At 32.2% G+C, this 25,483-nt stretch overlaps 4 protein-coding genes across 4 annotated transcripts; 2 read left to right on the plus strand and 2 right to left on the minus strand.

The window, feature by feature from the left end:
* Positions 1-4,037: 4,037 nt before the first annotated feature.
* Positions 4,038-7,653, minus strand: LOC109805418 (putative glucose-6-phosphate 1-epimerase). The gene is made up of 9 exons (XM_020367480.3): positions 7,062-7,653; positions 6,432-6,556; positions 6,136-6,210; positions 5,941-5,997; positions 5,635-5,795; positions 5,148-5,282; positions 4,879-4,981; positions 4,605-4,707; positions 4,038-4,485 (listed from the first exon to the last, which is right to left on the minus strand). The coding sequence occupies exons 2-9, from the start codon at positions 6,540-6,542 to the stop codon at positions 4,316-4,318; spliced, it is 915 nt and encodes a 304-aa protein (XP_020223069.1). The 5' UTR covers positions 6,543-6,556; positions 7,062-7,653; the 3' UTR covers positions 4,038-4,315.
* A 6,016-nt stretch (positions 7,654-13,669) lies between these two features.
* On the plus strand, positions 13,670-17,552 carry LOC109806666 (V-type proton ATPase subunit E). Its single transcript, XM_020369139.3, has 6 exons — positions 13,670-14,033; positions 14,123-14,223; positions 14,844-15,021; positions 15,518-15,714; positions 15,987-16,086; positions 17,312-17,552. The coding sequence occupies exons 1-6, from the start codon at positions 13,932-13,934 to the stop codon at positions 17,345-17,347; spliced, it is 714 nt and encodes a 237-aa protein (XP_020224728.1). The 5' UTR covers positions 13,670-13,931; the 3' UTR covers positions 17,348-17,552.
* Positions 17,553-18,686: 1,134 nt separating this feature from the next.
* Positions 18,687-20,615, plus strand: LOC109806574 (6-phosphogluconate dehydrogenase, decarboxylating 1, chloroplastic). The gene has a single exon (XM_020369024.3). The coding sequence runs from the start codon at positions 18,968-18,970 to the stop codon at positions 20,453-20,455; it is 1,488 nt and encodes a 495-aa protein (XP_020224613.1). The 5' UTR covers positions 18,687-18,967; the 3' UTR covers positions 20,456-20,615.
* Positions 20,616-21,801: 1,186 nt separating this feature from the next.
* LOC109805688 (uncharacterized) lies at positions 21,802-22,773 on the minus strand. Its single transcript, XM_020367861.2, has one exon. The coding sequence runs from the start codon at positions 22,771-22,773 to the stop codon at positions 21,802-21,804; it is 972 nt and encodes a 323-aa protein (XP_020223450.2).
* Between the last annotated feature and the right edge of the window lie 2,710 nt (positions 22,774-25,483).

The raw sequence follows: 25,483 nt of genomic DNA on the forward strand, positions 1-25,483 counted from the left end.
TATTAATTTAATTATATTCAAGTTAATGTAACATATAACTTGAATCAACTTTTCTAAATTTATAATACAAATTATGTGAATTAACTTAACGAGCAAGTGATATGAGTTCAAATTGTATATATACAATGATGTTAAATAATATAATGAAATATTTTATACTTATAATAGTCTTATACAATTTAAAATGAATTGTTTTTTTTATAAAGAATATTTGTTATTAGATTAAAAAATATATATATATATATATAGGACATTGGTATAGATAACATTAACAGTATTCCACTGTGAATCCTTCCCCGTGAATGATCAAGTACGGCAATCTGATTTGTGCATTGTGATTTAAGAAAACGAAACAAAGAAACAAGATAAGAAGAAAGATTGGCCAAATTATGGTTGTCTTTTTCCTCCAACAGCCAACGTTAAAGTCTAAACTACCTCTGTCCTCATCGATGGCTACCATAACAAAGCCTTAATACACAGGTCATTGTCCATAAAAACGGTTGGTCGGGAGGGAATGCAGATCAATTCCTCATTTTGTTATGCAAAAGCGAATACAAGGAATAAAGTTTAGTTTGGTAGACGGTACAGAGGAAAATGCAGTCCTGTCACAATTTATTTTTTATTTTTTTGGGCTTCGAGTTTAGATGGAAATTTAATTTTGGATCAAGCAGTTCCTGAAAGATCTGGTGTCTCTCACATGATTATTAACAAATTATGTTTCATAACTTTATTTTAATGTGTAACAATCATTTTCTTTCATGCTTGTTTAATTAGGAACCATTGGAATATTCAATTATTGTTTGTGAATTTCTAAAAGAAAGAATATATTTTGTTAAACGTCATTGTAAGAGGGTCGCCACATTTACTACAAAGTTGCCATCGTAGTAGTGCCATATTTACGACCTCTAATATTGCATGTATAGTTTACTCATCGCCTTTAATAATTTGGTGTTGAATTCTGTTTGCAGTGGCTGAGACTGTACTGTTTGTAAGTTAGTTTGGTTAAAGGAGAGCCAGAAATTATCTGTGGTGTGGTGTGGGGAAGACATACAGCGATGACTTATCATATGCAAGTGTTTCATTTCATCATTAGTTTATTGTTTGACGAGTCAACTGGGTGGGGAATATTGAAGTCTGATGGGGGAATAATCCTGCTTTATGGACACTAGGATATTGGTAGGACATCTACTCATTTTCCTATATTTTTTTTAGGTTGGTGGACTTTACACTCTCTGGAAAATTTTCAATTTTGGTTTTTCTTTTCTTTTATTATTGTAATTCGTGCTTTTGACTCTCCAAGGAGATTTCAATAAGTTTAGACCCTTTAGATCAATTACGAGGCTAATCATTTTTTCAAGACTTTATCATATTTAAAGTCATGTCCTTCTCTGATTAATCCTTTGCGCCAATTATGAGAGTTTTCTCAAAATGTATTTATTTTTTCAATAAATATTACATATAAATATAAGTATTATATATATATATATATATTAAATTGCTGAGCAGGTTGATTCACTGGCATATCAGTAAAAAAAACAAGTTAACCTATTTTCTTTTATGGATTAACAATGAGTGGACTTGTTTTACCACTCTTAGTGTGGGATTCCATGACACAAGTCCTTAGAGACTCCTGTACTCTTTATTGTTGTGATGAGCAATATTTTGGGGGAACTTTATGTGAAAATTTTATATCCTTGTATAGTGGTTTTGGATGAAAAAGATGCGTTATTATTTATAATAATAAAAAAAAAGCTTAAATTTTATGTTTCCAATCCATGATCCGTATAAAAATGCTACTACATATTATATAATGTATGTTTGGTTGGTTTATTGACTGTATAAATGCGTTTATATAATACATTTTGATGAGCTTTTAAGTTGATATTGTCTCTTGATTGTTTGGAATGAAAATCCTAAAGTTTTAATGTTTTCATGAACTTTCAATACTAAAGATATTATCTTGGTCATGAACGACAAAACATGTTTAATCTGGATAGATCATATTATGTTCATAAATTTTCAAGTTTAAAAGTTAATATGGTGGATATGGTGGATATATTAAAGACTCTAATTAAACAAACTTCTAGTAAAGTTATGTTAAGTTCTCATTAAAAGATTTTTTAAAATTGTATTTTAACAAAGTAGTAGGTAATATGTACCATTGTTAAGCATTATTTAAAATTCAATAAAAGCAATTAAAAGTCATTATTGATGAATTAATAAGGTTCGGAGAAAAGTTTAGATTAAAAAAGAACTAATTTGGACTAGTTATTTAGCCTAGTAGTTAGGTGGGGAAGGGTTGGGGACTTGGGGTAGTTAGAAGCATGAGGACTTAGGTTCAATCCTCATTGCAACCATCTTTGTAATCTTTCCTATTTTTATAAAAAAAAAAAAAATTGGACTAGTTATGGAACCTAGACCGAAAAATATGTAAATATGGACAAAACTCATAATTAATAAATTAAAATAATATTTAAAATATCAAAATTTAGTTAAAATAATTTAATTAGGTTCAAAATTGAAGAGAGATTAATTTTTAGACTTAAAATAAGCAAAAAGTAGTAAATTTAGTTGAAAATTAAGATTACCGTAACTAAATGTCAAGAAGCACACATAAAGTGAAATTTACTACTATTTGATACTCTTTAAGTTTTATTCTCATATATATTAAAATAATATTTTATTGACAAAAATCATGTTTTACAAGTATAGTGATTATCCATTTTGAGATATTGAGTAGATCATATTTATATATAAAAAAAAATGAAATTCATTCCTTGTAATAGCAAAATATAATATAATAAACAACATCTATAAACATAAAAACATACAAACTTTTATATATACAACCTTTCAAAATATCAAAGTGTAACAATGTTAGAAGTTAAATGTGATAATAAGTTTTTTCAAAATATAAAATTTGATGAGAACATCAAAGTGTAAAATCACCAAAAGCTACGTACGATAAGAATTTGTATAAAAAGATACAATCTAAGCATAAGTTATAGAAGTAGTTTCAACAATGTTTAAAAAAAAAAGTATTTATTGAAATTGATCTGAAATGTGTTCAGAATCACTCGAGAAGGATACAATCATTGATACTATAAAATCTTAAAACTCATAATTTTTAATTAATTTAAAATGTCTTATATCTTTAATTTAGTTTTTAAAAAATATAATAAAATATTTAGTATTTATAATAAAAATATTATTTTGTTTATAAAATCGTTCTGAATTTAAAAGTACCTGATATATATAATGCATGAAGAACTTACAAATTTGTATCCCACAGCGCATGAAAACATTTTAAACATTGCCTAATTTTAACCTTTTCTTTTGAGGAACTTTTTAAGTTCTCTCTTTTCTTTCAGAAGAGTCTGATTCCGTTCAAATTGCCCAACAAAAGCCCTTATATAGCGTTGCCGAACTAGACAGAGGTCACAGAACACATCCCTACAAACATACTATCATATTTATTTGATAATTTTTTTTTATTAAGTAAATTTTATGCTGACTTCAATTAATAACTTGTATCATATTACGGAGATCCTCAGGATTCATGACCATTTGAAATAAAATGTTAAAGAAGACAGTGTTTTCTAGTCTGGCAAAACGGTGCTGTCCTTTTATACAAGTTTACATTAGAAGCCCAATCCATTTTTTTATTTTTTTAAATTCATTTTCCGTAATACCGTTTCAATTTCATTACATCAAAAATTTGTGCCCAGATATCATTAAAAAAAAAAAAAAAAAAGTTCCCATTGTTCAAAAACAATATTCTCAAAGAAATTAGCATTTTCATTAACCCCAAGCTTAAAATTCACCCACTTTATTATAAATATACTTTTATTTTCTCTTCATTTTTTTTATTTTACTTTATGTTTGTTTTTCTTTTCCGTTACACAATTTATGACATTTAACACTTTTTTCTCTTCTTATCTCTCTTTTCATTTTATCAAAATGGAGGTTTTTCATTTTGTAGTTCACCATAACAAATTAACAACATGGCTATCTTATCTATTTATGAGAAAAGGGCCTGAACTTGAATCTGTATTCTATGTGTAGTCAACAAGCTTTTTATGACATGTCCTTTTTATTTACAATGATACATCACTTGTACGCTTCAGAATTTGCACACCACTTGCCAAAAAGAATGCTAGATGGTATGTTTGGGGTAGTTTATTAGACAGCTTCAGCACATGCCATGGATATCTTTTGCATTGTCAAAATAAAATCTCAACTTTGATAACAAAAAAACATATAATAAGATCCTACTTTATTAGCATCTCCACAAACATAGCCAAGTCATTTCATATTAAGTGGAAGGGACCACAGAGAGGTCCAATAGGCCAGTCCATTCTTCACCTGGCTTCAACGTGATTGGTTTCTCAATTGCTGCACCATCAACGCATAGCATCTGCTTGTACTCTTCATCCCCTAAATCCACTATCGTCTTGGACTTTTTCTCCCACGGATTCCAAACAACTATGCAACACCAAAGTTGGTGTGGATAGGGTTAGTTTTAGCTGTTACATTGAGTACCAAAATGACACTAACCTACCAACATCATTAAGCATTTCATTTGCTAGTGCAAGGGACCATACCAACATCAGGAAGCCCTTCTTTTCGTATCACAATTGTTCGCTTCTTTTCATGGTCTAGAACAGCTACCACATTGCTACAACAATCAACATACACTCGATCCACCTAAAAAACACACACGGGGACAATAAGATTTTAGCAACCTCATCAAATCTTAATCCTTGCCAAATACTTAGCTATGAGTCACTGAACTTGATATTAAAAAAGGGTATACTAAAGGAATATAGAGACTTTAGGGGGAAAAAAAATGAAACATCCCATGATCAATTGTCTCACCTCAGATTCAAATGTCAAAGCATCTCCTTGCTCTGTGAAGCGCTCTTGGTTGTATAGGTTGTCTAAATAATCAAGAGTTTCTAATCCTTCCACCCTCACTTCACTGCCAATAGTCACCAGAGATTAATGTGCTTATTCAAAGATTGCAAGTTACAACCCTTAGAAAATTAATTACCATAATGACGAATTTATGAAAAGTTAACTCCATTTTTTTGGACATTCTAATCCTTGATGTCAAAATTTAGTTGTCATATAGTCGCATTACAGACCTGATATCAGAGAGGGAGAAATATGTATGATAAGCAAAGGAGAAACTGAAAGGCTTGCTATTCACATTCCTGACGCGAGAAATCATAGTTAAATAGCCATCTTCTGCCAAAGTCACCCTTAACCGAAGTTCGAAGCTGGACAGAATAATTTAGATCAGTGTCTCAAATATTCTGAGAGATTCAACCGATAATTTAGGTGAGATGTGAAAATAGCATGAAAAAAATGAAAATTCTCTATGTCAGCAACTGAGGCCCCCCACATGTTGGGGTCTCTGCACTCATGGCAACAATTTATTTATTTGTTCTTGTGATGCAAAATGTTGTACACACTAGAGTTATGGACTTGAAAATGAAGGGATCTTCAAGTCGTATCTTAGTTATATATTTCCTCCGAATTTATATCCAACTTTTTCTTATCTTTAAATTCGAGTGATATAAAAAACGCCGGTCTGAAGTAAACATGTTTTTAATATACTTAATTCCGGACCTATGTGGCCATATCTTCAGATCATCTTCTGATGGTTTGAGCAGCAGGTCAATATAGGTTTTTTCACTGGAACCACTGGGAAATGGTGGAGGATCTTGATCAATTACCCACATTTTGTTCCTGGCAAACCCATGATGCTCTAATGATCCACGGCTTCTAAACTGGAAAAATAAAATTACAAGAAGTTATGGACCCCTTGTTATCTATCTATCTATATGTATGTAATTCTTCTGTACTTTTTTCTTGTGCTGTGAATACATCTATGCAATTCAGTGTAGATAGTTTTATCTGACATCCAAATTATACCTGAGGGAAACAGATTGCAATTCCTCCTCGTAATGGTTTGAGAGGATTAATGATTGCCTGAGAAAGAAATACCGCGTATAAATACAGAGAAAATTTACAAACTCAAGTCAAAAACAATTAAATAATAACTATTTTCAAGGGGGAAAAACAGTATAAAAAAATAAAAAATAAAAAATAAAAAAAGATCAAGTTTACCTTACTGCTAGTGAATAAAAGCTCCTGGCCACGTTCCCATTTCCATGAAAGAACCTGCCCTCCCTGCAAGCTAACCTATACGTTCCACCCACTAACATCAATTTACCAAAATAGAGTTATTTCACAGTAAAAAAAACTATTATAATCCAGTCAATTTTCATTGACAAGGGAAAAAGACTAGGTACATGTCATGTGGAAATTAATGGTAAGTATATGATTTCGAAACATATAATAATTTGAGTAATATTACAATTTTACAACTTAAAAACGATTAGTGAGAGTTAAAAGAATCTGACCCTTGCAGAAGCACCTCGATGGTTCCGAAGAACCACTTGGCCTATTCCATTCTTATCCTTAGTAACTTCAACCGCTCCTACATAATCACTTCCAGCCCCAGAATTATTCATGTCCAAACTCAACACTGACAAAATGAATTCAAGAGGCAAGAAACAATATCAGTATCACTCTCTATTCTCTATCCCTTTAAGGCAAGGAATTCAAAACTGATTCCTCAGAATATAAGAAGGAAAAAAAACATGTTCAGCTGCCACCAAAGCAGGTCAAAAACCACGAGTTTCCCATGACACCTTCCACGCGAAAACCGAGTTCTCCCATGAAAAGTGAAACCAAAATCGTAACTAGTCAACTACCAACTACCTTAATCTTTTCTAATAACTCATAACAAAGGTCAATTCTCGAACAGCGGTCAAACACAGACCTATGAAGCATGCATGATGATTGTGATTGTTATTTGAACGAAATCCTATTCTATTAGTTTCCAATCCAAAAGGAACATAATTCAGAACAAGGTTGAAGGTTTCAGCGGAGGATTCACTCATAACCCTCGAATTAAATATGCGATTATGAGTAATAGAAGAATCAAATTAAGCTAACAGATAACAATTAAAAGCCAAAAGATTATTTACCTAGAACTCAAGCAATCAGAATTGAAGCAAAAGGGTTCCGAGTTTCAACCCCCGCGGTGAACTCTAATATGGTTATGTGCATGTGATGGCAATAACGGACTTAACGACCCAGTTACTTTAAAGTCCGAATTTGATATTTTAGAGTTTGGAATTTGGCCTAATTCAAACCAAAAATGGTCCCCTTCTAGTTCTTAATTATGAAAATGATATATAGATCGTAGAACATTCAAGTAAGTACTGGGCCAGAACCAAATAATGAGCCTGTTACTGCAATTGCTGATTGGAGAATTATATGGAATTATGCAAACTATCATCAATCATTCACATAGTGAAGAGGGACCGTGGCTCGTGAGGATAGTGACTCCGAAGTCCTACTACCCTTAATTTGATTGCAGTGAACCTAACATGCAATTCACTATAAGGTCATTTTTCAGTTTGTAAAATTATCTTTTGCTAGAGTAGAGAGGAAGAATGATATGAAACTTGTGCTTCTCATTCACAACGTGGGTTCAAACTTGAAAGAGTAAAAAGAAGATTATTGGGTTGGGGATGGGGGCGAGGGCCTTATCCTTCGGCATTGGTACACTTTCTGGTTCAACATGCATGAAAGGGATGTGACCAAAATAAATAGAATTGAAAAATCAAGTTGTGGTTATAATTGGCAACTAGAAAACCACATTCCAAACACTTGTCGTACTGGTAATTGCATATGGTCCAATAATCGAGCTGTCCACGTCATTTTATTGACCAATTTATGAATTTATATACAGAAATGAAAATTAAATATTCGATTGTATTTCATGTAGATTCAGACTTTAGAATAGAATATTTTGGATCCCAAGTGCATTCTCACTTTATAGTTTAAAGTATAATGATTTGTTCTCAAGCAACTTTTCTCAGCTTTAAAAAATTCAAATTTTACAATTTTTTGTGGTGCAAAGGAAATAATACAACCTTATCTGCTTAGGCAGAGTTAGAATTTATGACGTACTTGTGCTCTTTAAGTTTCTTTTTGCCCCTCTTTTGGGAGAAATTCTCATGCCCACAAATATTGTGTGCGCATATTCTTATGGCATTAAGTAATTATCTGACTGGATTTCTATCAACTGTTTTAGTATGTTATTGGAGTCATGTGTGACTCTCCCTTCTAATATGTTCTTATTTAGCAAAAAAATCATTACTTTTTCATTAGAAATTATTATTAAAGAATAAAAAGTTAACAAAAACCAAAAATAATGTATTTAATACATCGAAGAGTTAAGATTTCCTGTGTTTTGATCACTTGAATATAAATCAACTCATATATATTAAAATACAAATTTTTATCTTGTACAAAAACATTTATTTTTATAAATTTTTCTTTGACGAAAGAGTTTGTAGATATTTTTTAACTTCTTATTTAATTTAGTTTTTATTTATTATAATTATTTATAAATTTAAATAAATTTTTTAAAATAAATTAATAATAAATAAAATATAATATTATCCTACAATATAAATTATTTATCATAAATTAAAAATATAATTTATACGTTGCGGTAAAAAAAAATATTTTATATGTTTAAAAAATTTATTTATACACATTTTAAATATGATTTACTATATCGGTATATATAATTTATTATAAACTTTAACTATATAATAAATATCTAACTTTGAAAATACTAGTAAATTTATATTAACAAAAAGATATAAGCAACTCTTTTAATTTCATATTTAAACGTACTTGTATTTATATAGAAACCCCATATAAGTTCGTATAAACTTGCAATTTAACAAATTGGTTCACGAACTGTATCGTATATTTATAATAAAAAAATATTACAAAATAATGTTTAGCTTCTGGGTTGGCGTGTGAATTATTTGGGCTAGTCTTATGTAATTGGGCCATCTTATTCCCACTCTTCTTCAAACCACTCCCCATACCACACATACGTACTTTTAAAAAAAAAATGTTAAAATCTAAATTCTAAACTACCCTGATTCCTCTCTTTCATGTAAATCATGACGAACTTGCAACCATCAAAACTTTTGTATAACTTGTATAACTAGAACAATACCAGCTTAACTAAACCATAAAAAGAAACTCTATAGCAAGATTTGTTTAAAAAAATTCTCTGTTTTATTTTATGTTATGATATGTTTATTTCGTGTTATGATTCACAATTTATTATTATGATTCCAATAACCCGGTGAGTTTGTGGAGAAGTTAAAATACACAATAAAACCATGTTCATGTTGTGCTTTGTAAAACCCACACACCCTGAAATAAAATGAAAACATTTTTTTATTTTATGTTTTGCACGAGGAAACATGTTTCCAGGGAAGGGTATTTTAGCGGAAAATTACAAACAAACAAAAAAACGATGAATTTATTAAAAATGGTGGAAATATTCCTTCCATATATAATTTGTTACTTTATTTAAATTATTTTTAATTTTATGCACATATATGGATCGAAAGTACATTTGCTTATGCGTCTAAATCAATTTTTTTTTTCATCTCTAGAGTATCTATAGCAGTGATTAATTTTCTTGTTCTCTCGCTATGTTGGAGGTACCGGCTGCATATACAAGGCAAAATTTGAACCCCTGACCTTATTTAAGCGTAGATCAACCCCTACCGCTGAATTACACGCTTGGGATTATCTAAATCAATTTAATTTATGTTAATTGAAAGTATAATAAGTATAATAATAATAATAATAATAATAATAATAATAATAATAATAATTAGTAACTTTCACGTAAATTATATATTTTTACGTGGAGAGAAGAAAAAATTGCATTGAAAAATAGGTTTCAAACATACACAGAATTGCAATTCCGTTGATCAACTTGTTCAACTCACTGAATTTTATAAGCCAAATCATCAAATCTCTTGATTAAACAAACTAATATTTCACCTAACTTAATCATGTTTTTTTTTTTTTTTTAATGTTGTGACGTGAATATACATCCCTGGTGGCAGAGATGGCTGAAAGACGAAAATATATAAATACATCATTATTTTTTTCTCAGTAAGAATTAAACATGTAAAATAACTATATCATTTATTTATATATATATATATATATATATTTATTTATCAATAAGAAGTATGATGATAAATTTAAATATTGTTTAAATATTTATTTGATTCCTATATAAATTTTATGAACCTTACATTTAGTCTATGTAGTTTAAAACACATTCTGTTTTAGATCTTCTACATACCATTTTTTGTTTCATTTAATTCTCTATAATTTTATAATTTTTTTAAGTCCTCATAATAAGTAAAAGACGAGGATTAAAATGAATATATTATATATATATATATATAGTAAACAAAAAGTTTTTAATTATGAGAATTAAAAGGTAAAGTTTATAAAAATATAAAAAATAAATGAATATTTAAACATTTACATATATTAATCATGATTTAATTTCCAATTGTATATATGAAAAAAAAAGTTATTAAAAATATTAATTTTCTTTTGGTAATTTTTACTCGAGCAAAATCAAATTCTCCTTAATAAAATTTTGGGTCTATCCCCTCCAAAGTGCAATTAATTTTACATTAAATAATTTTGGATCTAGCTTGTCACTTTAATTATAATATCTAAAGTAAGAGAGTTACATCTTAGAAAATAAAGTGTAATTAAAATCATTTATTAAAAATTAATAATTAATATTATAATTGATTTTATATTTCATTTTATAAAAATTTAATTTTATCACAAATCTTAATTATTAATTATATAATCAATAATTGTAAATACACTTTATCCTCTAAAGTACATTCTTTACTTTAAAAGAGTCTACTAAAAGTTTACATGAGAGTGAAAATGATTTATTTTAACCATTAGACTAAATTTAAAGGTTTAAATTATAAGATTAAAAAAAAATACTACAAACCACCACCATCATATTGATTATATCTTGTTGTTATCATTAACACTATTAAAATTATATCATTATTATTATCATCATCATTATCTCTAAATTTTGACACATCTTGTGACAAATTTGATATTCTAGTATATTTAATTAATTTTGTCTTTTCAAAATAAAAACAAATGTTAATGTCTCTTAAAAAATCTTAAATTAATTTTAAAGTTTGTTTCTTGTAATAGTTAATAAGTACTATTTTTATTTACTAAATTATGAAAATGTACTAGTTTAAAATAATTTAATTTCACCTATCACATAATAAACACATTTTTCTATAAGATATAATTATCCATTATTATTATCATCATCATCATATTATTATTATTATTATTAAAATAGTTATTAAATGTTATATTTATAAAGTTAAAAATTATTTTAAGAAAAAAATCATAAAAAAAATAATTAAGTAAAAAATGAGTTAAATAACTTACACTCAAGTTTAATTCTTTTAAACAAGTCAAGTTCAAGCATTCTATTAGATTTAATTAAATAAATGAGTTAAACTTTGTAATCAAATTTTTTTACAAGGCAAATCCAAGTTCCAAAAACTCGACTTCACTCAACTCAATTACACTCATATATTTTCTCTCATATTTTTTTTTTATTTTCTCTTTCTATGACAAATAATTGAAGATATAAAAAAAATATTTAATACTTTTGTGATCTTATAAGATTACAATTAAAGTGAAACAATTTTTTTAAACTAAAATGTCAAATGTGAGACCCCACCTCCGTTTTCCCTTTTCTTCCCCAACCTTCATCACTTTCACTCATTCCTCTCTTGTCTCATTCTCAATCTTCACTCTTTTCACTTGGACCTTCCTTTTGGCTGTTACTAGGTGGTGGAGCTGAGTGAAGTGGGTTGCTAGCTGGTGTTGGAATTCTCTCTTCTCCTTTCTCGTGTTCAAGCTCCCTTCGTATTTCTCTTTGGTTTCTTCCCGACACTCGGATCTTCGCACCGAGGTAAGGGAAGCTAGGTTTTTCGCCGTTTTTGGATGTAATGGAGTTCTAGGAGCTCATTAGCTGTTGATGTTTGAGGATTTCTGGCTGAGAATGATGAAATTAAGGGTTTCGGGGTTTTTGGGTCTTTGAGGAAATTTTTGAGAAATTTTTGAGAAATTCTTGTTTTGTGGTTGCATGTGGAAAATGTAGCGTTTTTATTGATCTTTGATGAAAATGGGAACTTTTGGCTGGATTGTATGCTGGTTTTCTGTTAAGTTTTGCAGGATTTGGGCAATTTTCGAACTTGGGGAAGTTGCTGCTGAGTTTCGCGCTGGGCGCTGTTCTTCGCGCCGAGCGCGTGACCACCAGGGGACTCTATTTAGGCAAGCCCGCCGGGCGCAAAGCTGTGTGCGCCGGGCGAGCTTGCAAATGGGAGTCTCTGGTTGGCCCACGTCGGGCGTGACTTGAGCTGCGCCGGACGCGATATCAATGGTGACATACTTTGGGTGTTCTGGTGCCACGCTAGGCACGCGTTTGGACTCGCTGGGCGTGGAGGCTCCTTTGGAGTCTCTGCCAAGAGGGCGTTGGGCGCAATGCGAATTGCGCCGGACGCGAGACCTTGTTAGGTCTTTGCCTTCCCCACGCTAGACGCGGGTTAGGCCACGCCGAGCGCGTGAGACTCCTTAGAGTCTCTGCCTGGGCTTGCGCTGGGCGCAATTAATATTGCGCCAGGCGCGTGAGAGCCTTGAGCTCTCTGGCTGGGTCACGCCAGGCGCGATTACCCTTGCGTCGGGCGCGCTGGCCCCTGGTGCTCTCTGGTTGTGCCACGCCGGCCGCGACCATGAATGCGTCGGGCGCGTATGATGATGATGATTTATATATCAATAGCTGTTAAACCTTGCTGAAATCTTAGATAGATGATGTTTAATGCTGAGTTAAGCTGAAAATTGTTGTTAAGCTGAAATAGATGAATATAGCTGTGCTGAACTGGGCTGTTATTGATGATTTTAAATGTTGTATTACATGATAGTGTTGTGCTCTAGAATGATGAGCTGAGTTGTGAGTAGTAGGTTGTGTTGAATACTACTTAGCTGTGTTGTCTGCTGATTTGCTGTGCTGTGCTATATATTGATGTGTTGTGTTGTGAGCCGTTTAGTTGTATGTTGTGTATGGCCACTATGGTGGTGCTGTTTTAGCCGCTATGTCGGTGCTGTTATAGCCACTATTGTGGTGCTGTTATAGCCACTATTGTGGTGGTGTTATAGTCACTATGTCGGTGCTGTTGTTAGCCACTATTATGGTGCTGTTATAGCCGCTGAGCGGTGCTGATATTGCTGAATTGCTGTGGTGTAATATAAGCTGTGCGGATGTGCTGATAGTTGTAGATGTTTTCTATTCACATATTTATATATGTATGTTGATTTCTTTACACTAGCTTACCCTTTGTTGTCTCCATGATGTTTGGACTGCAATGATCATACTATGTATGAGAGCAGAGCAGGGATAGGTTGGTGGCTGATGGTGAGTCTGTAGCTGACAGACGAAGCTGATCTGATTTGGATCTTTTTGTTGTTTTAGTTACCGAGTAGAGTAGCTTTGTTGTATTTTGTTGTACTCTCTAACTCTAGTCGGATTGGGACCTTGTATATATATATATTCTAGATCCTATATTATATACTTGTTCTATCTGTCTGGTGTTTCCGGTGTGCTGTGCCGCGTGTAGTGACTAGTTGGGTCGTTACATCAAATAAGTCGAAAGAGAATGAGAAAATTCATATATTTAATGCACACAAAAGAAATACTTTTTTATTTAGGAAATAAATTACAAATAATTAAAATTTGAACAAATGAACTAAAATGTTAATTAATAATTGTTACCCTGAAGATGCATAAAAGACATGTGAGTTGGTTTTGGTGTGGTAGTGTGAGAGTGATACATTAGTATCTATCAACTTCAATCATCGAGGAAACATTTTTTGGTGGTTCATCTCCAAAAATGAACGACATAGATGTCTCAAGCCAAATCCAGCAGATGGTGAAGTTCATTCGTCTGGAAGCGGAGGACAAAGCTAATGAGATTTTTATCTCTACCGAAGAGGTAACTTTATCTCATTTCCTTCAATGTTTCCTCCTATTTTGCTCCTAAATTGGTGCTCTGCAACAAAATTGTACTTTTTTTTTTCCCAGGAATTCGATATCGAGAAGTTGCAGTTGGTCGAAACTGAAAAGAAAAAGATTAGACAAGAATTCGAACGCAAAAAACGCCAAGTTGAAATTCGAAAGAAAATGTAACTTCCTATATTTTTTATACTTTTGTCTTGTGTGTGTATTTTTTTCTCCGAGATCCAAATTCAAAAGGTTTTCTCGTATGTTCACACTGGTTGAAATTAAATCCTTAAGATTGGTTCCTTGTATAACCTTTCATCCTTGGTATGATAATATAACAATGTCTATTAATTGTGAAATTGTGATTATTTTTTATTTCAAATGAAATAGTCCAACAAATCCTTGGCGATTTTTCATACTATTTAGTAAAATCAATAATTCATGTTAGCTTGATTTTGAACTTTTGCATTTGCAAAATACAACTATATATATATAGGTCTAGTTTAGTCTCATTTATATATTTATTTTTGATTAATTTTTAATTAGTTTGGTTTGATGTTCAATTTCTTTCAAGATGTTGACATGTTTCAAATTACTTGAAGTTAAGGATATAGTCAAAGTTTGATGAATGGAAAATACTCGTTTCTTTTAATAAAATGACTATTGGAATTGAGAATTTAGTTTATGGGGCTTATTTTATTTCATCACATGAAATGCAGTGTATTGCATTATGCTTGTGAGTTGCAAACAATGCTAGTTGAAATAGTTTAAGTTTTGTGGCACAATTCATTATTTATTGTAGTGAGTACTCGATGCAACTGAACTCTTCTCGGATTAAAGTTCTTCAAGCTCAAGATGATGTGATTAGTTCCATGAAAGAAGCTGCATCCAAGGAACTTTTGAATGTGAGTCATCATCATCATTTTAGTCTTCATCATCATCATGAGTACAGGAGCCTTTTAAAAGATCTCATTGTCCAGGTAGGTTAAATTTTGAGCAAGGTACACCAACTTATAGTTTGATAATTTGACTTTGTTGTTCTACCAAGTATCAGTATCAAATTGTTATTTCCATTTTTTCGTAAGAATATTGCACAAAGGCAACCAATGTTGTTGTTGTTTATTTATTTAGTATTACTTTTGTATTATTTGTGATGATGGCACAATATTGTATCAATAATTAATATATCATTACAAATCGATATTACCTGATGACATCAATGAATCAATATCATGGATTGTTTTGAATCATAAATATTTGTTGACATGAGAACTAACCTTGGTCTTTATGGCGATGGCGGTGTGTGTAATGCCATGGGTTCAATCTGTGCTCTCATCCTCTTGTCATTCCCTCCTTCCTTAATATAGTTGACTTTTTACAATCCTTTATAATGTAATATTCTATTGTTATTTTATGGATTATCTTATACGCATAAGTTTGTGGACTTGGAATATCATACTAGAATTGTGTTTACAGAGTTTGTTAAGATTAAAAGAACCTTCTGTCTTATTGCGATGTCGGAAACATGACCTACACTTGGTGGAGCATGTGCTAGATTCAGCTGCACAAGAGTATGCAGATAAAGCAAATGTTGATCCCCCAGAGATCATTATTGACAACCAAGTTTATCTTCCACCAGGACCTAATCATCACAATGTTCATGATCCCTATTGGTAATGTTCGTGTTCTATAAATCTTAACCAATTGTTTGGATTTTCTAGTTAGGGTCTTGCTTTCTTACTTTGTGCATTACATTTTTTCTATTAATTGATTGCAATTTAACATTATCTTCTGATGAAACAATTTGAATTTCAAATGTCAAGATTAATTTGTTTTTAGTATTTGTAGTTGAGTGATGATAATTCATAGAATTGTATTAGCTTTTAGCTGCATTGATATTTAAATTTTACTTGTAGCTCACTTGATTACTTTTGTTGATGTCCAGCTCTGGTGGGGTGGTGTTGGCTTCTCGTGATGGAAAGATTGTGTGTGAAAATACTCTTGATGCACGACTTGATGTAGTGTTTCGTAAAAAGCTTCCAGAGGTAAATACATTGTACATAACATTTTTTATTTTGTGATTCGTACCTTTTTTTTGTTGTTCAGTTTTTTATACTAATTTTAGATATTGAAACTTTGACGATAAAAAATAACACTTTAACTAAATCATACACACGGACAAATAATGGTTTAAAAATTTGAGGAGTTTTGGCAGCATTTTATATTTGAACTCTATTTTAATTTAACAAATCAATTAGAATTCTATTCTTCAAACTTCTAAGCTACATTATTATTTGTCAAAATTTTATAATAAAGTAATTTTGTCATTTTTAAATAGATAATATGTAATTCATTTAATATAACTCATAACACCATTGATAAAAATATGATTTAAGTAACTTTAATTTTGAAAATTTTCATTTAATAAAAGCACACAACTACAATATTATCAATATTATTTTATAAGTAACAATGTATTTAGAAGAAGAAAAACTAATTTTTATATTATTTAATACTTCTAATAGTATATTAAATTTTTTTTTAATACTTCTTCCAATTTTCATTTGAAAATTAAAATGAAATAAAAGAACACACGAACTGAAGGGAGATTATAACAAAATGAATTTAAAAAATAAATAGATAGAAAGACATAAGAGATTCACAGTAAGATGCAAAGACAGTAGAGAATGAAAATAACATATTATTGAATGCTTAATAAAATTTTGAGATAATTATTTCTTTTAATAATATATTTGTCAATGTATAAAAATATTGTATTAGAATATATATAGTATAACACTATAACATTAACTTGGATACAAAATTAAGAATTGATAATAATTATTATGTTAAGGTAATGAAAGGAGTGTGAAAGGGAATGTTGGATTAAGGTTTGCTATTGAGTTAAGGTTTGCTATTAATATATTATTTTTTTCTTCTATTGGATTGCATTGCATTGAATTTATAACTAATTACAAATGGTCTTTAATTTGTCTTAAAATCAATGAATCTATATTTCTCTTTTTTTTTTTGTTTTTGTATTTGTTTGGCAAAAAAATATTTTTCACTAATTGTTACTCACTTTTTTGCTCCTTTCATAAAATGTACACTAATCTATTATCGGTTAATTTTTCACAAATTATATTTTGTTGACTTTGAATATTGTATAGGATAAATTGAAGTTGTGATATTCACTCGTTTGATTGAAAAGAATTGATTAACCATGTCTAATGACTATATTTTTATGAAGTTTCACGCTCCTTATTGCAGATCCGAAAACATCTCTTTGGACAAGTCATTGCTTGAAGATTTTGATTGTATTGATTTATTATCTTGGAATATTTATATCTCGATGCATAAGTTTATCTTTAACCTATAATAACTATTGTGTCATTGCTTTTGAGATATTATTATTATTATTATCTTTTAAATAACAATATTCGTTGGTAGTCCATTTGTCACTATACCGTGTATGATAAATGGAAGTATTCGACGTTCTAGATTTTCTTTATCGATGATTGTTATTATCTTGATTATAAATGTTTGCTTTGGATCATTGAAAGTCTTTAAAGTTTTTTGGTAATCTAGTAGTAGATATAATGTGTTGAACATTACTATGCTATATAATTGGGATCAATTTATAACACATCTTCACGTTGTGCATAAAATCAAACATCTATTCTCATTAACACAAGATGATGACTATGACTTCAACTTATCACTTTAGGAATTCTTTGATGACAAGAAAGGGCACATTCTTTAAAAGAACGACCTATAATAGTTTTGGAATTAAAAAAAAAAAAAAAAAAAAACTTCACCTCATTGGTCACAATCCTCCACCATTAAAAAACAATAAACAATAGGAAAAAAAGAGCAAGAGACACCCTCTACCTATTTTAACAAACAAAACAAGAGGAACTAATATATCAAAAAAATGAGAAAATGTTTTTCCTTTCTTTAAACGGGAAAAAGCCTTTTGGATTTTTTTCATTCACCGTAATCATAAGAAATAAACATGAAAGTTGATGATGAACTATCATTAAAATGTAAAAAAACTAAATAAAATACATACAACAAAGCCAAAGTGCATAGAACAACAACACAAAAAATAGAGTCTTAAAAAGATTATTAGTTAATCAATTGTGATTATCAACCGGAATGATCACTTAATCCAATTTTAATATATACATTTTCTTTTCAAGAATTTAATAATTCATTATTAATCGACCATATACTATTAATAATATAATATTTTATATTTATTATAAACATTATCAATTTATTACAAATAATTGTTCTTCATAGAATGATAAAATATAATTATTTTACATGCTTCGATACTCGCTAAGATCAAAATTTAACCCTACCTTAAATATGAAATTATAAATGAAACTACACTTTATCATAATAAAAAGAAAGAGATTGTTTTACACGCTAAACATCACATATTTTGTGTATTTAATCTACATAAACCATAACAAGTTGTTTTTATTTTATATTTGAAAATCATTTTGGTTCGTGATAAAATAATATAAAGTGACAGGTGGCAACATACTATTAGTGAAAAAAAGGGTGACTGAAAGGTAAAAAAAAATGTAGGTTGACTGAGGTAGGAAGCGAACGCAGTCGTTGGATGGGGAAATGAGTTTCGTTGGAGGAATCGACTCCTTGTTGGTGGTTAAGTCACTGTCCTTTCAGTCCCTCGACGAGTCCGCCAACCACACCAACCCGAAGTCCAAACAAACCCCAAAAGCCTCTTAAATCTTAATCCATCCTCTCCTACTAACATACTAATAATTTTCCAATTGGAGAATAATTAATAGCAGTAATAAACAACAACAAAACATAGATTTATAAAAACAAAGTTAGCACAAGACTCACCCACCCTCGCTCGCTCGCCTCGAATCACCACACCAACCCTTAGTAATGGAGTCAGCAGCTCTCTCGCGCATAGGCCTGGCGGGCCTGGCTGTGATGGGCCAGAACCTAGCCCTAAACATCGCGGAAAAGGGCTTCCCCATCTCCGTCTACAACCGCACCTCCTCCAAGGTCGACGAGACGGTGGATCGGGCCCGCAGCGAGGGCTCCCTCCCTCTGACGGGCCAGTACACTCCCCGCGACTTCGTCCTCTCGCTCCAGCGCCCCAGATCCGTCATCATCCTCGTCAAGGCCGGCGCCCCCGTCGACCACACCATCGCCGCCCTCTCCGACCACCTCGAGCCCGGCGACTGCATCATCGACGGCGGCAACGAGTGGTACGAGAACACGGAGCGCCGCATCGCCCACGTCGCCGACAAAGGCCTCCTCTACCTCGGCATGGGCGTCTCCGGCGGCGAGGACGGCGCCCGCCACGGCCCCTCCCTCATGCCCGGCGGCGACCGCCAGGCTTACAACAACATCCAGGATATCCTCACCAAGGTCGCCGCGCAGGTCGAGGACGGCCCCTGCGTCACCTACATCGGCGAGGGTGGCTCCGGCAACTTCGTCAAGATGGTCCACAACGGAATCGAATACGGCGACATGCAACTCATCTCCGAAGCCTACGACGTTCTGAAACACGTCGGAGGCTTGTCCAATTCCGAAATCGGCGACATCTTCGCCGAGTGGAACAGAGGGGAACTCGAGAGTTTCTTGATTGAAATCACCGCGGATATTTTCAAAGTGAAGGATGAGGATGGGGAAGGGTTTTTGGTGGATAAGATTTTGGATAAGACCGGTATGAAGGGGACCGGGAAATGGACGGTGCAGCAGGCGGCGGAGCTGTCGATCGCCGCGCCGACCATCGCGGCGTCGTTGGACTGCCGGTACTTGAGTGGATTGAAGGAGGAGAGGGAGAGTGCTGCCGCAGTGTTGAGGGAGGCGGGGTTGAGTGACGAATTAGGGTTAGGGTTGGGAAGGAGTGTGAGTGGAGTTGATAAGAAGCGTTTGATTGATGATGTGAGGCAGGCTTTGTATGCTTCCAAGATTTGCAGCTATGCCCAGGGGATGAATTTGTTGAGGGCAAAGAGCAATGAGAAGGGGTGGAACTTGAATTTGGGGGAGTTGGCTAGGATTTGGAAGGGAGGGTGCATCATAAGAGCTGTGTTCTTGGACAGGATCAAGAAGGCTTACCAGAGGAACCCTAACTTGGCCAGCTTAATAGTGGACCCCGAATTCGCCAGGGAGATGGTGCAGAGGCAGGCTGCCTGGAGGAGGGTTGTTGGCTTGGCTGTTTCCGCCGGGATTAGTACTCCCGGGATGTGCGCCAGCCTTGCTTACTTCGACACTTATCGCCGGGCGAGGCTCCCGGCAAACCTTGTTCAGGCTCAGAGGGACTTGTTTGGGGCGCATACTTATGAGAGGGTTGATCGCCCCGGTGCGTTTCATACTGAGTGGACCAAGCTAGCCCGCAATGGAGTTGGTGCTCTCAATTGATGATGGGTTTTGTTTTGGTTCTTTGTTTGATTCGTGCAGCATTTGAGTTGTAATTGTTTGTTTCTTTGAGGATACATGGTAGGCATAGCAACTATTGTTTCCTTGCTAGAACTGTTTTTGCTCTTTTATTTAATAAAACAAAGGCATGTCATTTGACTCACTATGGCTTTTGCTTAAGTATAGTACAAGTTGTTGGTGTTCTTGTCTTACGTCGCTTCCAATTAGAGTTATAATTGCATTTTGGATTTGATTCCTCTCGAGTGAGGAAGGTTAAAGTAAGTAATTCAGTCGATGTTTATATTCTAACACATTCATGATTTGTTATGCATGTGCATGTGATGCTGACTCAGATTGTTGCTTGCTTTTTTCTCTTAAGTGTCACTTTAGAAGAGACATATCCTTGCATTTTATTTTATATAAAACACAGATGATGAGAATTGTGTTGAGTCCTCTTAAGTGAGGAAAGTTAAGGTGAGTAATCTCAATTATTGATGAGAAAATCAACAATCGATGTTCCAACACATTCATAATTTGTTACGCATGTTCATGTGATATTGACAGTCGGTTTTCTCCTCAATGACTGGGCTTGCTTACTATGTACTCTTTAAGGTGAGCGGCTTATTTCAGAGGAGTCACATCCTTACATTTTATATATAAAGAAAATTTATGAATTTTGTGACAAAATCTGATGAGAATTGTGTTGAAGATTATGTATCCAGTGAACCGTGGTAGGAACATTTTTTTACTGTATTTTGGCTTCCTGAGCCTCGCAATGCAGGTGATATTGGTTTATGTGCTTAAGGATTTCTTCTTTTGTAACTTTACATGCTTGTGCACTTGTAAGTTTTTGTGCTTCTTGATGGTGCCTTGGTGGACAAGTTTTTATTTTACCTTTTGGTAAATGGTATCGTGATTTGCAGGTAGTTATTTCGCTTATTTTTCTTTGTGCAACTTTGTGGAGCCAGGAGCAGGAATGCTTTTCTGACATTGTTTCTTTTGGAGTCTACGCTCCTTTTTTCCGCCTCAGTTTATTAAATTTAATGCTACACTTTACAGTTGTGCGAGACTAATTAACAAATGCAAATTGCACCGTGCCATTGAGAAAGGTGATTACGAGTTAAACTTTCTTCAACATGATAGAACATATTCCATACAAGAGGAATTAAGAGACTAAAAAGAATTTTCATTCTTGAAATATTTATCTACAAAACTATTCCTTCATTTATGGTCAGAATACACATGCTTTGTTCATTGCATAGAATGGACGAACCTTGTTTGTTATACAAACACTGACAAAAGTGTATTAGCAAAGTAACAAGGGCAATTGGGTGAAAAAATGCAGGGCACTAAAGAACACCACTCTCAATAACTGGCTGAGTTCTTGTCACTGCTGCTGACGGCATTTTACTATTGCCAACCCATCTACTTTCAAGAACCTGATCTTCATTAGCTTGCTTTTCCATGGCTTGAATCCTCTTGCTCTTGAGAAGTCTCATGGAAGAAAATCCCGCATAGCCAATTATAATCAACCCAAAAAATCCAACCACAGAGCCAATCACCCATAGATACCATGGTCCCCGGTTCTTCTCCATTGGAATCACAACTGAAAAGTGGCCCTGATCTCTTGAGTAACACACCCCAGGGGAACCCATATCAGTAAGTTGAAATGTTCCATTGGCATTGAAAGTTACACATCTCACCCTTGATTTGATACTACCACTACCCATAAATGTAGTGTTGGGGAATTGAATAGATATGGGCTGCCCCATTGTGTTGAGAGTGAGGTTTCTCACGCTTGTGTTAGTTACATTTGAAGCATCAAAAACCATGAAGCCAACGACAGAAGAGATGAGCGAGTAACCTGGCAAATTGTAGTAGTGGGAAGACCAATTGCCCAAGTTTTGGTACACAATAGCCAACCTCCTAACATGGGGAATGGACATGGTTCTTGGTGGAATCTTGAAGTAGCTAAAGTTCGCACCTTTGTTCCAGAGCCTTCTGCTTCTGAGACGCACTACTGAAACAGCCATACCAGACAGGTTCCTTGGAAGAAGAGCATCATACAGAGCACCAGTTGGAGGCCTGTGTTTGACCAGTGACCTGAAAGCAAAATCTTGAACCAAGGAATTCAATGATCCACTTGTAGCAGTGTTGTCGAGGCTGTGCACCCAGGAGCAGCAACACAAGGAGAGAAGCAGCACCCAGATGAAATCGTTTGATCCCATCAACACTTTTAGACAAAAGGACAATGTAGACAAGTTTTGAGATATGGAAGGACCAATGGGGTGATGATCTGTTTTAGGTCTTGTTGCTTTCATTTAGAGGTGATTATAGATGTAAATATAGCAAGCACCAAGTCCAATGATGGTTACTTTCCACAAAGAAGAAGCATGCTGAGGTTTGGGACCCAACCACTGACTCTAGAGGGAAGAAAGGCTCAAAAAGTCGCTATTGACTAGGAGCGTTCTGATTCCATAAGGGGCTTTGTGTGGTTGTCTCTGAGAGAATCTTTGTCACTACAATGCGAGAAGCAACTTTAGCATGCGTTGATTGCTCATTTTCTCACCCTCAATAGGAGGCAAATCTACCAAAATGGAATAATGAATTCCACTACGAAACCAAAATGCCCAATTTAGGCCCGTTAAGTTATGAAGGCCCAAACACATACGCCCAGCCCAAAATGGGGAGAAACAGTGAAGGAATTGGTTCATGATATATACACCTCCTTTTTTCTATAAGTACACCTCCTTTTAAAAAAAATAATTAAATTTTTAAAAAAAATTAATTTTTTTTAATTTTTTCTTTTAAATTTTTTAATTTTATATTTACAATATTTAATTTAGTACTTTTTTTTCACATATCTTTCTTCTTTTTTTTAATTTTTACATGCACCCTCTTATTTTTCCTTCACTTCACCTATTTTGGTAACATGTAAAAATTAAAAAAGAAAAAACAATGTGAATAAAAAGAAGAAAGTAACAAATTGAAAGTTAAAAGTGTAAAATTAAATTTTTTAAAAAAATTATTTTTTTTTAAAAAGATATATACTTATAAAAAAAAGGAGGTGAATATATCATGAGCCAAGGAATTAAGATTGTAGGCCTGACAAAATAGGTGAGATTTGATATTTCGTCAAACACTACAACGGGAGACATAGCACTGCAAAGGCCCAAATCTCTCTCTCTTTTTATAACTTTCGGAAGCATATAAAAAAGGTTCATGATATATACACTTCTGTTTTTTTTATAAGTACACCTCTTTCTTTTTTAAATAATAATTAAATTTTTATAATATTTTTAACTTTTTAATTTTTTATATTTTTAATTTTTAATTTTACATCTATAACATTTAATTTAGTATTTTTTTTACGTATTTTTCCTCTTTTTTTAAATTTTTACATGTACTTCCTTATTTTTCCTTCACTTTACCTATTTTGATAGCATGTGAAAATTAAAAAAGAAAAAAAAATGTGTGAAAGAAAAAAAAAAGAAAAATTAAAAATTAGAAGTGTAAAATTAAAAAATTAAAAAAACTACAATATTTTATAATTTAAAAAAAAAAAGAGGTATATAAATCATGAACCAATAAAAAATACTTCTGACATATTGAGCGGCATTCACAATTTCACATGTTTAAAGTAGAGGATCGTCTAGATGACAAAATAAGGGGGCCAAGTATTGGTCGAATACAGAGTACTGCCTGTACCCAATAAAATCAAGATTTTTTATAGCTATTATATTGATTAATAATTAAATTTAACTAAACTATTTAACTTTTATTAAATATTTTTTTCTTAACATACAAGTATGTATTATTATATTTTTTATGTTATAATTTTTTAAAAAAAATTCAAGAAAGTAAACAAGGATTCTTCTTACCCTCTTGGTCTCCTTTTACTCTAATTTATGAGAAAGTATTTTATACGTAAAGAAAGCTTTCTCTTTATTTTTCTTTTCAAAAAAATTGATATTTTTCTGTTTTGTCTCTATCCTTTCTACTTTTGTAATTTGTATGATCTTACTCAATAGGTTTTACTACAGTTGTTAAAACAGAACAATCAGATTGCCGTCAAATTATGAACCCAACACAAGCCGAAATTCATATAGATATTTTTGGTACGTGGACAATAAAGAGGACTAAAACAAGAAAACAAGCAAAACACAACTAGCTATTTGCGAATAAACGCAACCCCTTGCAAGTTTTTTTTAAAAAAATTTTATCAAAAATTATCAATGGGAAAGACAATTAAAAGAAGGAAATAGAAAGAAAAAAAAAAAAAAAAAAAAAAAAAAAAACTAGCTACCCTAAAGTATAAGGTTTCCATAGCATATGCATAGAAATAAATAGATAATTGTATTTGATACTAACACAAAATAAAAAAAAATTATCTAAAGAATTGACTCTAATTTTTCTCAACCAATCAACTCATTTGTTTTTCACTCATTTGTTTTTCTTCCTATAAATATCTATAAAGGAGATATTCCAAGGAAGTGAGAAAAACTTTAATTTTGAAAATTAGAGGAACAGGTGATATCCCTTGCAAGTTGGTTTATTTAACAGAAGAAGAAAAAAAACGCATTTTCTTGTAAAATATATTCAAGAAAAATATAAAAAGTCGTTAAAAAAAAGTAAATAATGCTGATACTTCATAAAGCTTTGTAAAATTGCATTAACATTTTTTTTAATATTTAAAATAATCTTTTTTATAAGGCATAATTTAATATTTTTCAAATAATTAAGGGTGATTGATATAATGTTTTAAAAATGTTAGTGTAATGTTTTTCAAACAAATAAAATAATTATTATAGGAGTAAAAAAAAAGTAAGATATTTGTACAATCTCACAAAATTTTTAAATTAAATTTTGTGTGTGCGCAGTTTATCAAGAAGGTCGAATTTTGTTTAATGATAAATTTAAATAAATATTAAATTATAATTGTTAAATATGTTATACTTTTTATCTAATTTATGAATGTTATTTTTTTTATTCATATAATTCATCGATATAAAATACGTATTAAACTTTGAC

The sequence above is a fragment of the Cajanus cajan genome, chromosome 2, assembly GCF_000230855.2.
Source record: "Cajanus cajan strain Asha chromosome 2, NIPB_CcT2T_4, whole genome shotgun sequence".
In the NCBI taxonomy this organism is placed as follows: Eukaryota; Viridiplantae; Streptophyta; class Magnoliopsida; order Fabales; family Fabaceae; genus Cajanus; species Cajanus cajan.

Bases quoted from the DNA above. Each gene is read 5' to 3' on its own strand.
- LOC109805688 (XM_020367861.2), bottom strand. From the start codon at position 22,773: ATGAAAGCAACAAGACCTAAAACAGATCATCACCCCATTGGTCCTTCC.
- LOC109805418 (XM_020367480.3), bottom strand. From the start codon at position 6,542: ATGAATAATTCTGGGGCTGGAAGTGATTATGTAGGAGCGGTTGAAGTT. The intron at 5,796-5,940 runs GTATAATTTGGA...TTATTTTTCCAG, and splicing joins TTGCAATCTGTTTCCCTCAG to TTTAGAAGCCGTGGATCATT. The intron at 4,982-5,147 runs GTCTGTAATGCG...GACTATTGGCAG, and splicing joins TTCTCCCTCTCTGATATCAG to TGAAGTGAGGGTGGAAGGAT.
- LOC109806574 (XM_020369024.3), top strand. From the start codon at position 18,968: ATGGAGTCAGCAGCTCTCTCGCGCATAGGCCTGGCGGGCCTGGCTGTG.
- LOC109806666 (XM_020369139.3), top strand. From the start codon at position 13,932: ATGAACGACATAGATGTCTCAAGCCAAATCCAGCAGATGGTGAAGTTC. The intron at 14,034-14,122 runs GTAACTTTATCT...TTTTTTTCCCAG, and splicing joins TTTTTATCTCTACCGAAGAG to GAATTCGATATCGAGAAGTT. The intron at 15,715-15,986 runs GTAATGTTCGTG...GTTGATGTCCAG, and splicing joins AATGTTCATGATCCCTATTG to CTCTGGTGGGGTGGTGTTGG.